This window comes from Prionailurus bengalensis, chromosome B2, assembly GCF_016509475.1.
Source record: "Prionailurus bengalensis isolate Pbe53 chromosome B2, Fcat_Pben_1.1_paternal_pri, whole genome shotgun sequence".
Classification (NCBI taxonomy): Eukaryota; Metazoa; Chordata; class Mammalia; order Carnivora; family Felidae; genus Prionailurus; species Prionailurus bengalensis.
In genome coordinates, this window is record NC_057349.1 from 470,357 (window position 1) to 484,409 (window position 14,053).

The window sequence follows — 14,053 nt, forward strand, 5'->3', positions numbered from 1 at the left end:
ATTTGTTGGGAGATTTTTGATAACCGATTCAATTTCTTCGCTGGTTATGGGTCTGTTCAAGCTTTCTATTTCCTCCTGATTGAGTTTTGGAAGTGTGTGGGTGTTCAGGAATTTGTCCATTTCTTCCAGGTTGTCCAATTTGTTGGCATATAATTTTTCATAGTATTCCCTGATAATTGTTTGTATCTCTGAGGGATTGGTTGTAATAATTCCATTTTCATTCATGATTTTATCTATTTGGGTCATCTCCCTTTTCTTTTTGAGAAGCCTGGCTAGAGGTTTGTCAATTTTGTTTATTTTTTCAAAAAACCAACTCTTGGTTTCGTTGATCTGCTCTACAGTTTTTTTAGATTCTATATTGTTTATTTCTTCTCTGATCTTTATTATTTCTCTTCTTCTGCTGGGTTTAGGCTGCCTTTGCTGTTCTGCTTCTATTTCCTTTAGGTGTGCTGTTAGATTTTGTATTTGGGATTTTTCTTGTTTCTTGAGATAGGCCTCGATTGCAATGTATTTTCCTCTCAGGACTGCCTTCGCTATGTCCCAAAGCGTTTGGATTGTTGTATTTTCATTTTCGTTTGTTTCCATATATTTTTTAATTTCTTCTCTAATTGCCTGGTTGACACACTCATTCGTTAGTAGGGTGTTCTTTAACCTCCATGCTTTTGGAGGTTTTCCAGACTTTTTCCTGTGGTTGATTTCAAGCTTCATAGCATTGTGGTCTGAAAGTATGCATGGTATAATTTCAATTCTTGTAAACTTATGAAGGGCTGTTTTGTGGCCCAGTATATGATCTATCTTGGAGAATGTTCCATGTGGACTCGAGAAGAAAGTATATTCTGTTGCTTTTGGATGCAGAGTTCTAAATATATCTGTCAAGTCCATCTGATCCAATGTCTCAATCAGGGCCCTTGTGTCTTTATTGACCGTGTGTCTAGATGATCTATCCATTTCTGTAAGTGGGGTGTTAAAGTCCCCTGTAATTACCACATTCTTATCAATAAGGTTGCTTATGTTTATGAGTAATTGTTTTATATATTTGGGGGCTCCAGTATTTGGCGCATAGACATTTATAATTGTTAGGTCTTCCTGATGGATAGACCCTGTAACTATTATATAATGTCCTTCTTCATCTCTTGTTACAGCCTTTAATTTAAAGTCTAGTTTGTCTGGTATAAGTGTGGCTACTCCAGCTTTCTTTTGGCTTCCAGTAGCATGATAAATAGTTCTCCATCCCCTCACTCTCAATCTAAAGGTGTCCCCAGGTCTAAAATGAGTCTCTTGTAGACAGCAAATAGATGGGTCTTGTTTTTTTATCCTTTCTGATACCCTATGTCTTTTGGTTGGCGCATTTAATCCATTTACATTCAGTGTTATTATAGAAAGATACGGGTTTAGAGTCATTGTGATGTCTGTATGTTTTATGCTTGTAGTGATGCCTCTGGTACTTTGTCACACAGGGTTCCCCTTAGGATCTCTTGTAGGGCTGGTTTAGTGGTGACAAATTCCTTCAGTTTTTGTTTGTTTGGTAAGATCTTTATCTCTCCTTCTATTCTAAATGACAGAGTTGCTGGATAAAGGATTCTCGGCTGCATATTTTTTCTGTCTAGCACCCTGGAAATCTCGTGCCAATCCTTTCTGGCCTGCCAAGTTTCAAAAGAGAGATCAGTCACGAGTCTTATAGGTCTCCCTTTATATGTGAGGGCACGTTTACCCCTTGCTGCTTTCAGAATTTTCTCTTTATCCTTGTATTTTGCCAGTTTCACTATGATATGTCGTGCAGAAGATCGATTCAAGTTACGTCTGAAGGGAGTTCTCTGTGCCTCTTGGATTTCAGTGCCTTTTTCCTTCCCCAGTTCAGGGAAGTTCTCAGCTATTATTTCTTCAAGTACCCCTTCAGCACCTTTCCCTCTCTCTTCCTCCTCTGGGATACCAATTATGCGTATATTATTTCTTTTTAGTGTATCACTTAGTTCTCTAATTTTCCCCTCATACTCCTGGATTTTTTTATCTCTCTTTTTCTCAGCTTCCTCTTTTTCCATAACTTTATCTTCTAGTTCACCTATTCTCTCCTCTGCCTCTTCAAGCCGAGCTGTGGTGGTTTCCATTTTGTTTTGCATTTCATTTAAAGCGTTTTTCAGCTCCTCGTGACTGTTCCTTAGTCCCTTGATCTCTGTAGCAAGAGATTCTCTGCTGTCCTGTATACTGTTTTCAAGCCCAGCGATTAATTTTATGACTATTATTCTCAATTCCCTTTCTGTTATATTATTTAAATCCTTTTTGATCAGCTCATTAGCTGTTGTTATTTCCTGGAGATTCTTCTGAGGGGAATTCTTCCGCTTGGTCATTTTGGATAGTCCCTGGTGTGGTGAGGACCTGCAGGGCACTTCCCCTGTGCTTTGGTGTATAACTGGAGTTGGTGGGCGGGGCCGCAGTCAGACCTGATGTCTGCTCCCAGCCCACCGCTGGGGCCACAGTCAGACTGGTGTGTGCCTTCTCTTCCCCTCTCCTAGGGGCGGGATTCACTGTGGGGTGGCATGGCCCGTCTGGGCTACTTGCACACTGCCAGGCTTGTGGTGCTGGGGATCTGGCATATTAGCTGGGGTGGGTAGGCAAGGTGCACGGGGGCAGTAGGGGAAGGCTTAGCTCGCTTCTCCTTAGGTGATCCACTTCAGGAGGGGCCCTGTTGTAGCGGGAGGGAGTCAGATCCACTGTTGGAGGTTTGGCTCCGCAGAAGCGCAGAGTTGGGTGTTTGCGCGGAGCGAGCAAGTTCCCTGGCAGGAACCGGTTCCCTTTGGGATTTCGGCTGGGGGATGGGCGGGGGAAATGGCGCTGGCGAGCGCCTTTGTTCCCCACCAAACTGAGCTCTGTCGTCAGGGGGCTCAGCAGCTCTCCCTCCCTTTGTCCTCCAGCCTTCCCGCTTTCCGAGCAGAGCTGCTAACTTATGTCCTCCCAGACGCTAAGTCGCGCTTGCTGTCAGAACACAGTCCGCCCAGCCCCTCCGCTTTTGCCAGCCAGACTCGGGGGCTCTGCTTGGCCGGCGAGCCGCCCCTCCGCCCCGGTTCCCTCCCGCCAGTCCGTGGAGCACGCACCGCCTCGCCGCCCTTCCTACCCACTTCTGTGGGCCTCTCGTCTGTGCTTGGCTCTGGCGACTCCGTTCTGCTAATCCTCTGGCGGTTTTCTCGGTTATTCAGGCAGGTGTAGGTGGAATCTAAGTGATCAGCAGGACGCGCGGTGAGCCCAGCGTCGTCCTACGCCGCCATCTTGACTAGAATCCCCTCTTATTATTGTTTTTATTTCTGTTGTGTTGTTTGTGATTTCTCCTCTTTCATTCTTGATTACTTATTTGGGTCCTTTCCTTTTCCTTCTTGATCAAACTGGCTAGTCGTTTATCAATTTTGTTAATTCTTTCAAAGAACCTGCTTCTGGTTTCTTTGATCTGTTCTACTGTTTTTTGTTTGTTTGTTTGTTTTTTGGTTTCAATAGCATTAATTTTTGCTCTAATCTTTATTATTTCCTGTCTTCTGCTGGTTTTGTGTTTTATTTGCTGTTCTTTTTCCAGCTCCTTAAGGCGTAAGGTTAGGTTGTGTATCTGAGATCTTTCTTCCTTCTTTAGGAAGGCCTGGATTGCTATATACGTTCCTCTTATGATGGCCTTTGCTCTGTCCCAGAGGTTTTGGGTTGTGGTGGTGTCAATTTCATTGACTTCCATTTACTTTTTCATTTCCTCCTTAAGTGCTTGGTTAGCCTATTCATTCTTTAGTGGGATAGTCTTCAGTCTCCAAGTATTTCCTACCTTTCCAATTTTTTTTGTGGTTCATTTCGAGTTTCATAGCATTGTGGTCTGAAAATATGCATGGTATGATCTCGATCTTTTTGTACTTACTTAGGGCTGATTTGTGTCCCAGTATATGGTCTATTCTGGAGAACGTTCCATGTGCACTGGAGAAGAATGTATATTCTGCTGCTTTAGGATGAAATGTTCTGAATATATCTGTGAAGTCCATCTGGTCCAGTGTGTCATTCAAAGCCATTGTTTCCTTGTTGATTTTTTGATTAGATGATGTGTCCATTGTTGTGAGTGGGGTGTTGAAGTCTCCTACTATTATGGTATTACTATCGATGAGTTTCTTTATGTGTGTGGTTGATTTATATATTTGTGTGCTCTCACATTTGGCACATAAATGTTTACAATTGTTAGGTCTTCTTGGTGGATAGACCCCTTGATTATGACATAATGCCCTTCTGCATCTCTTGATACAGTCTTTATTTTAATGTCTATATTAAAAAACATTAAAAAATGAAAAAAAATTAAAAAAATGAAGTCTAGATTGTCTTATGTAAGTATGGCCACTCCAGGTTTCTTTTGTTGAACATTAGCATGATAGATGGTTCTCCATCCCCTTATTTTCAATCTGTAGGTGTCTTTAGGTCTAAAGTGGTCTCTTGTAGACAGCATATAGATGGATCTTGTTTTCTTATCTATTCTGTTACCTTATGTCTTTTGATTGGAGCATTGAGTCCATTGTTTAGAATGAGTACTGAAGGATATGAGTCTATTGCCATTATGATGTTTGTAGAGGTGGAGTTTCTGGTGGTGTTCTCTCATCCTTTCTCATCTTTTGTTGCTTTTGGTGTGTATGTGTATGTGTGTGTGTGTGTGTGTGTGTGTGTGTGTGTGTATATGTATATATATATATATATTTTTTTTTTTTCTCCCCTCAGAGATTCCCCCTTAAAATTTCTTGCAGGGCTGGCTTAGTGGTCACAAACTCCTTTAATTTTTGTTTGTCTGGGAAACTTTTTATCACTCTTTATCTTTTGTATGACAGCCTTGCTGGATAAAGAATTCTTGCCTCCTATTTTTCTGATTCAGCACACTGAATATATCCCACCACTCCTTTCTGGCCTGCCAAGTTTCTGTGGATAGGTCTGCTGCAAACCTGATCTGTCTTCCCTTGTAGGTTAGGGACTTTTTTCCCTTGCTGCTTTCATGATTCTCTCCTTGCCTGAGTATTTTGTGAATTTGACTATGATATTCCTTGTAGATGGTCGCTTTTTGTTGAATCTAATGGGAGTCCTCTGTGCTTCCTGGGTTTTGATGTCTGTGTCTTTCCCCTGGTTAGGAAAGTTTTCTGCTATGATTAGCTCACATAACCCTTCTACCCCTATTTCTCTCTCTTCCTCTTCTGGGACCCCTATGATTCTGATGTTGTTCCTTTTTAATGAGTCACCGATTTCTCTAATTCTGAACTCATGCTCTTTTGCCTCAAACTCCCTCTTTTTTTCTGCTTCATTATTCTGTATAAGTTTGTTCTCTATACGGCTGATTCTCTGTTCTGCCTCATCCATCCTTGCTGCTGCTGCATCCATCCATAATTGCCGCTCAGTTATAGCATTTTTAATTTCATTGTGGCTATTTTTGACTTCTTTTATCTCTGTAGAAAGGGATTCTAATCTATTTTTGACTCCAGCTAGTATTCTTATTATCAGGATTCTAAATTCTGGTTCAGACATCTTGCTTGTGTCTGTGTTGGTTAAATCCCTGGCTGTCATGTCTTCATGCTCTTTCTTTTGGGGTGAATTCCTTCACTTTGTCATTTTGAAGGGAGAAAAGGAGTTAATGAGGTAGAAAAGTTGAAATTACAGAAATTAAAATTTAAAACCTTAAAATTAAAAATTAGAAACACACACACAAGTCGAATAGATGATGCTAGATCCTAGGTGTGTTTTGGTATGGGTGTTGAAAGTAGTTTGACAGATTAGAGAAATGAAAAAAAAGGGGGGGAGAGAAAAAAAAGGAAATTGTTTGAGAATTTGAAAAAATGGATACACTAAGGTGGACTAAAATGAGATGATGTGGGTAAAATAGAATATGAAAAAATATACCCAAAATTAGAGAATATAGGAGAAAAAAATGAAAGAAAAATATTTTTAATAAAAATTAAAAGGAAACATGATTTTTTTCATTTTCTATATTTAAGAAAAATGAAAAGAAATGAAAAAGAAAAAAGATAAAAAAGAAAAAAATGAAAAAAGAAATCGTTTGAAAATTTGAAAAAGTGAATACACTGTAGTAGACTGAAATAAAGTGATAGGAGTAAGATAGAATTTGAAAACAAAATTACATAAAAGAAAAAAGTATATGATAATAAAAATTAAATAAAAATATTTTTAAAAGAAATTGAAAGTAAAAATGAAGTTTTTCTCTTTATTCAAGAAAAAGTAAAGAAAGGAAAAAGAAAAAAGAAAAAGAAAGAAAAAAAGAAAAAAAAGAAAAAATGTTTGAAAATTTGAAAAAGTGAGTACACTGAAGTAGACTAAAATAAAATGATGGAAGTAAAGTAGAATTTGAAAAAATTTACACGTGATAGTAATAAAAATAGTAATAAAAATTAAAGACAGATATTTTTAATAAAAATTGAAAATAAAAATGAGTTGCTTCTCTTTCTGTATTCAAGAAAAAGAAAAGAAGTGTAAAAGAGAAAAAGGAAAAGAGAAGAAAAAAAAGAAAGAAATTGAATAGATGAACCTGCTAACAGATTGAAGTAGGACTGAAATTGCTTCCTTTTCCCCTAGAAGTCAGTCTATGTAGCTCTTCATAGTCAATAAACTAAGCTGGCGGTGAGACTTGTGTTCTTGAAGAGCAAATTTGGCCCAGTTGGGTAGGGCTCGGTGTAACCTCTCCTCTCTCCCCTAGATGGCGCTGCTAGCCTACGGGGGTGGATTGTTGTGGCGCTTGTAGGTGGGCATGTGCGGGAATGGTGAAAATGGTGCCACCCAGCTACCCAGTCTGTTCTCTCAGAGCAGCAATGATGCATCTGTCCTGTCTTCAGCTCTCGTCCATTCCCCGTGTTTTCACTCTCTGTGACCAGGCCCCAGGCAGCACCTCTCTCCCAAGTTTTGTCTCAGATGTGGCTGTTTTTCCCAGCCCCTTACTTCTGAAGGACTGAGGCTTTGACCCGGTCTGCCCCTCTGTGGGAGGGTCTCACCGAGCAATGGCCGAATGTCGGCTGCACCCAGGAATGCCCACTGGACCCTTTTGTTGCCGGTGCCCGAGACTGCAGCCAGGTGGCCACCCTTCCCAGAAAATGTTCACAAGACAGTGTGGCAGCAGCATTTTAGGGATTATGGAAAATCACAACACACATCAGGCACCAGGCTTCACCCTTAATGACCTTGCCCCAGCACCAGCTAATGTGGCCACCTTCCGGGGTCTGCTGGGCCAGGTGGCTTCAACAGTCTCTACCAAATGTCTTTCCAGCAGTGGAACCACTTTCCCCCGTGTGGCCGGAGAACCTCCCGGACCCCACCCTGTTCCTGGGGCTTCGCCCTTCGCACCAGAGCGCAGCCAGGTATCGAGCTGCGGAGTTGCAGCCTTTGTGCTCCCCTTGTTTACTGTCTTAATGGAATTTAAACCCTCTCTTTTCTCCTTTCTCCCTTTTTGGTTTAGTTCCTGTGGCTGTTTCCAATTTTCTACTTTCTCTCCAGCTGCTTTGGGGATGGGTGTTTTTCCCCTATGCTCCCCCCTCCCCAGTCTCTGGCCTCTCACCTCCCACAAAAGGGGTTCCCTACCTTTCATGGCTTCTTGTTCCCCACGTTCAGCTCTTCATGAGACACACAAAAAGCTTCACACAAAAGAGACACACAAAAAGCTTCACACGCGAGACACACAAAAAACTTCCATGCTGTTCTGCCATCTTGGCTCCTCCTCAGCACCTTACTTCTTAAGGACTCTGGCTTGGACCCGTTCAGCCCCTCTGTGGGAGGCTCTCACCAAGCAATGGCTGAATGCTGGCCACACCCAGGAATGTTTGCTGGTCCCTGCTGCTGCCAGTGCCCCGAGACTGCTGTAAGGGTTAAATTGTAGTGTAAAGCTAACACTTAGCTTGAAAAATAACAACTTTGTTTTGACACTGAAGGTCAAAAGATAACAGCCTTGCTTTTACTCTTGTAAATCATACTTCATACTCTTGTGAATCAGGCTTTACCAATGAAGGAAACAAAAGCTCAAAAAAAGAGCATCAAAGACAAGGTCAAGGAGATCCACTGGTTGCAACTTAGCGGCAGAAAGTCTAAAATAATCACCTCATTCAATAACTGTTTCTGACTCATCTGGCAACTGTTTCTAACTAATCTGGGAACTGTTTCTCTGTTCTGTTCCCAGATAATGATAAAACGATGTGATCGGCTTTAAAAACTCTGTACCCCGGCTGTTTGAGGCCACACGCTTATCAAGAGTGTTGGTCCCAATCATTCGGCCTTGCCTCTCATTGTAACAAACTTTGTTGTGACTGTCACTGGTGCCTGTAGCATTGTTTCAGGAGTCATGTGGATGCAACACAGAGCCAGGTGCCAGCCCACCCCCCAAAAAGTTTGTGAGATAGTGTAGTAGCAGCATTTCAAGGATTATGGAAAATCACAACACACATCTGGCACCAGGCTTCACCCTTAAAGACCTTGTTCCAGTACCAGCAAATGTGGGCATTCTTTGGGGTCTGCTGGGACCAGGTGGCTTCAACAGTCTCTACCAAATGGCCTTCCAGCAGTGGAACTGCTTCTCCCTGTGTGGCCTGAGAACCTCCCGGACCCCACTCTGCTCCTGGGGCTTCACCCTTCCCACCAGAGCACCACCAGGTATTGAGCTGCGATGTTGCAGACTCTGCACTCCCCCTGTTTATGGTCTTAATGGAATTTAAACCGTCTCTTTTCTCCTTTCTCCTTTCTCCCCTTTTAGTTTAGTCCCTGTGGCTGTTTCCAATTTTCCACTTTCTCTCCAGCTGCTTTTGGGGATGCGTGCTTTTCCGTATTCTCCCACCATCTCCGTCCTATCTCTGCACACGAAAGCACCTTCCTGCCTGCCTCAGCTTCTCTCTTCCCCACTTCACCTCTCTTCGCCATGGACCTGCTGAATTCCGTGGTTCAGGTTGTGCAGTTTGTTGTGGTAATCCTCAGATCACTTTTCTAGGTGTGTAGGATGGTTTCGTGTTGGTCTGGCTGCATTTCATGGACGCGAGACACACAAAAAACTTCTATGCTGTTCCACCATCTTGGCTCCCACCCTGTCCAGTGAATATCTTTATGAGCATTACTGTAAATTATCTATCAGGCATATTACTTGTATCTATTTTGCTTAGATATTTTGCTGTGGTTTGGTTCTATTCTTTCATTTGGGATCTTTTTTTCTGTCATCTCTTTTTTTTCTAACTTTCTGTGTCTATTTCTGTGTGTTAGTAAAGTCAAAGCATTTCCTGCTCTTGTAGGACTTACCTTATGAGGAAGTCCTGAAGTGCCCACAGTGCAGTGTTTCCTGTTTCCCAGGAGCTGGCACTTCCATGGAGTGTCTCTGGTGTGAGTTCCATGTGCTCTGTCGCATTATTGCCTCTTTTTCCTTCAATTCAGTTGTCTGCAGTGGCTCTCTTTTCCTGTTTTGGATAGTGTTTGGTCCCTGGCGGATGTGTGGTGTATTTTAAGAAGATATACAGTGTTGTACTTGCTAATTGAGACCTGGAGGACTGCTGCCAGGACAGGCAGCCCAGATGTATCTGCAAAGGCTGTGTGGGTGGGCCCCACACTTTTAACAAGGTGTGCCTCAGGCTTTAGGGTGGAAAATTATTAGGAACAGATATATGACACCCAAACTGAAAGAACACCTCAGGTCTTTTCATTCTGAAAATTCATGAAAGCAAGGCCTGGCCTTTATGTTTTTCATGTAAAGGGAACTCAGCTTGAAGAAGTTGGGAGACTCAGAGATTAGGATTTGCTGCTTCACAGAAACCTTTTCTTTGAGGATGCTACAAAGTCGCTTTCAGATTGCCAAAGAAGAGAAGCCTGATGGAAACTTTAGTGAATGCTGATGCCCTGGAAATGGGGCGGGTGGTTTATGGAAGAGCACTCACTGAAATAATTCCTAAAAGATCACATTTTCTAAGAATTCTTTTCAAAACAGTTAGGGACTCAGCATATGGCTGTAGTTAGAATGAAACATTTAGCATAATCTGTGCCCATGTATAGGTTGAACCATATGTAATGTTAATATTTAACTGTCTTTTGTCCTCAAATCCAATAATTTCTTATTATTCAACATAAAACCTTTAAAGATAATTTAGTGTGTATCCTTGAGCTGTCTCTGATCGCAAGATTCTTAACCTTCCAGCCTGCAGATGTGGAGTTTCACTGTTCTATTTGCCTGTTCTGGACAAGTGATTCTGGATTAGTACTCTATTATGCCATCAGATCACAGAAAGTGAGGATTGAATGTGTTTCCCTTTGCACAGGTTCGAACACAGCATGGGAGAGGCATTGCAAGGAGACTTCTGTGTTCTCATTATCTGAGGCAGAGTAGATGAGATCTTGCCCAATGAAGGAATAAGGAGGGAACATATTTTGTAGTGAAGTAGTGAATTTTATCTGGGATTCCTAGTTGGGAATTTGGGAATGCATTAAGTTCTTTTAAGGGAGAACAATCCTTATTGATATATACTTAACCTAAACTGAACACATAGAAAAGGAAGCCTCAGAGGAAACTTAGGCATGCAGAGTTACAATTAACATTTGGATGGATAAATATAGTAGTACTGACATTATCAGGACATGAATTTAACCTTGATTTACAACTTTTGAAGGTTTCTTTCTTTGGAGTGCCTCTAACAATGGAAATATTAAAAATATTCATCATTAAAACTGAGGTCAATACATTATACATTATATCACATAGGATATTCTTTTATACAATGTAAAGAAAAGGTATAATGTCAGTTAGATGGAGGGCTAGATGGTCCCAATGCTCAGCCCCCGTCAAAACACAACAGAAACAATAAGCAACTACAGACTGAACAAATTAGCTCTGGAAGAGCTCTGGAAAATACTTTACTAGACTGTTATGATAATAAACAGTGCACCTCTATCAAGGTTCAGTGGTGCCAGTGGATCACCCTTTTCAGTGCTTCTCACAATAACTTCTTCATAGTAAATTGCTCAATAGATGGTGTAGAATTGGCTTATATTTTGTTGAAAGGTAATGAGGGAAATGATGGTGGTGGATAGTAATGGGTGGTGTGGTGCTGGACAGGCATGAGAAGTGACTAGTGACAGCTACTGTCAACTCCTTGTTCCAAAGTCCCTGGTCACAAGTGTGGATCTTTACCAATGCACAACTCATGGAGGAAGGTACACAAGTCATATGTCTGTGTTTTGTTTTGTTTTGTTTTTTAATTTCCCATCTTACCTTTAGCCAAGGTTATATACTATCTTCCCATCTTACCATACTATTATTCCCATCTTACCTTTAGCCAAGGTTATATACTATCAATAACAATCAAAAGGCAGTTCAGAAAGGGGGTTCTATTAGCTCTCAGAAACCAATTCTTATGATGTAAAGTTTCTCTGTATCCATCTATTCTCCTTTATCTTCACTTAATATTCCCAGGCCAGATTTCAGCTTTGGTTCTGGTTCTCAGGGATCCTATAATATGTCCTCCAATGAAGCACTGAATGAACTTGGTGTTACATTTACTACTGATTCCCTGGATTATTGTTACCCTTACTGGCTTCCTGATCCTTTAGTGGACTATTGACCTCTGTTGTTCACCTTCACAACATCCAGTGGTTGGATTTCCTCTGATAAGTTATTGTTCAGTGCCATCTAATATCCTGCTGAATGGGGGACATTCAGGGAAAGAAAAAAGCCTGTATTCACAGATCCTGGGGACCAGGAGAAACTGCTTGGGAAGCCAGAAGGGATGTGAACTCAGATTGTCTATTCATTCATCTCAAAATAACCTCTGAATATATGCCGTGACAGGTCATTAGGTTGGATATGAAAACAAAGGATTGACTTCTAGATGATCCAGGAAGTAAGTCCAGGCTAAGAATTCGTCATCTGCATTGCTGAACAGAAACCCCAGCCTGAGAATGTCAAGTTTAGTCTTCCCAATTTAGGGTTCTTTCTAATCCATTGTAGCTTGAGTTGTTCTTCTGAACAGAATTAATCATCAGGCACTACACAATGCATAATGTGCAACCACATGATCACAGGAACACCACAAAGAGATGTAACATGTATTCTCTGCCTTAACGTTGTGCATGGTATGTAGAGAGAGACCAGCCGACATGTCATAGTGACTGAACTGGAGTGTATTCTCTCTCTTTTTTTAACGTTAATTTATTTTTGAGAGAGGGAGACAGAGTGTGACCGGGGTAGGGATAGAGAGAGAGGAAGACACAGAATCTGAAGCAGGCTCTAGGTTCTGAGCTCTCAGCACTGAGCCCGACATGAGGCTCAGATTCATGAAGTGTGAGATCATGACCTGAGTTGAAGTCATATGCTCAACTGACTGAGTCACCCAGGCACCCCTAGAGTGTCATCTCTTATCACATGATGTAATAACCCTTTCTCTGCAGCAACCATGACCATCTATGAGAGAAAGAAGAATCTATTCATTGACTAATTTGTAGACAACTTTATTTTTACAGAACTAAAGTCATGAATAAAACTTATATGGGGAAAACCCCTTTAGGTATAGAATATCTATATAATATACCTAAATATATATCTCTTATTATGTTGTATGTGTGTGTGTATTACCCTCAATATGCTGTTGTTCAGTGGCAGCCAGTATCCAGCTGAAGGGTAGACATTCAGAGAAAGAAAAATGCTGTATTCATATAAGCATTTATCTATCTATTTATCTATCTATCTTGGATTAACTGTTCTTTAAATTGCTTTCTAACACTAATACTATCAAAAATTGATCATCTGTTGCCATCCCTACTGCCATTTTTTTATCATTGCCATTTCTATCAACAGATTAATAATGAAGATCCTTACCATTATATCTATCTATCTAGAGAAAGAAAGAAACAAACAATCTCCCCACCCCCCGCCCTGGGGTGGGACTAGATTTTAGTTCTCTTTACTTCTAGTTCAGTGTTCTTTCCCATAGACTATGTAATGCTCTATTCCAGCCTTAGTGTTAACTGACTTGCTCTGTAAATATGATATGGAGAGTGATTTTCTCCAAAGTGCTTGTTTATGGGGATTAGTCATAATCCCATGAACCCTCTATGCCCAGAACCCTTTTCAGTGAACTCTTCACATCCTTGTTTCTCAGACTATAAATGAAAGGGTTGAGAGTGGGAGTTACCAGGGTATACATGACAGCAGCAGCCAGCGCCCCCACAGAGCGAGAGGTTGATGGTGGCTTCAGGTAGGTGGCAAAGACTGTGCTGTAGAAGAGGATGACCATGGAGAGGTGGGAGCTGCATGTGGCCAGGGCTTTCTTTTTCCCCTGTGCTGATGGAACCCTAGCCACAGCCTGGAAGATATGGGTATAAGAGCTTATGATGCAGAGGAGAGGGCCGATTCCTAACAACCCGGTCAGAAGCATCATTAGGATCTCATTAGGGTGGGTATCTGAGCAAGAAAGACGAAAAAGTGGACCAAAATCACAGAAAAAGTGGGGAATCTCTTGGTTAGTATAGAAATACAACTGGGATAGAAACAAGATGTGCACCAGAGAGACAAAATGGGCCACCACCCACAACCCACCCACCAGCAGCCCACATCTACAAGGTGTCATTAGCAGTGGGTAGTGCAGAGGATGGCAGATGGAAGCATAGCGGTCGATAGCCATGGCAGTCAAAAGCAGGTTGTCCATATCAGCAAAAACAGCAAAGAAATATAATTGGGACAGACATCCAGAGAAAGAGATGGATCCGTGGCTGGTCCATAGATCCTCAAGCATTTTGGGGGCTGTGGTGGAAGTGAAGCAGAGATCCACCAGGGAGAGCTGGCTGAGGAAGAAGTACATGGGAGTGTGGAGGCGCACGTCAGCTCCGATGGCCAGCAGAAGGAGTGCGTTTCCTAAGAGGCTTACCAGGTAGAGTACTAGGAAGACACCGAAGAAGACTGGCCTGTTTCCTGGGCCCCTGGACAGCCCTGCCAGGACAAAGTCCGGGGTCCTGCTGCAGTTCATTCTAGGTCCTGGTGTGCTGCAAGAGAGGGGCCATCATGAGGGGGAGTTGCTCACTATCGGGAGCCGAGGAAGACAGAACG

At 41.9% G+C, this 14,053-nt stretch overlaps 1 protein-coding gene across 1 annotated transcript; it reads right to left on the reverse strand.

Annotated features, from left to right (window-relative positions):
- Nucleotides 1-13,037: 13,037 nt before the first annotated feature.
- LOC122490237 (olfactory receptor 24-like) lies at nucleotides 13,038-13,973 on the reverse strand. Its single transcript, XM_043592836.1, has one exon. It carries the CDS (start codon nucleotides 13,971-13,973, stop codon nucleotides 13,038-13,040), a length of 936 nt encoding a protein of 311 aa, XP_043448771.1.
- Between the last annotated feature and the right edge of the window lie 80 nt (nucleotides 13,974-14,053).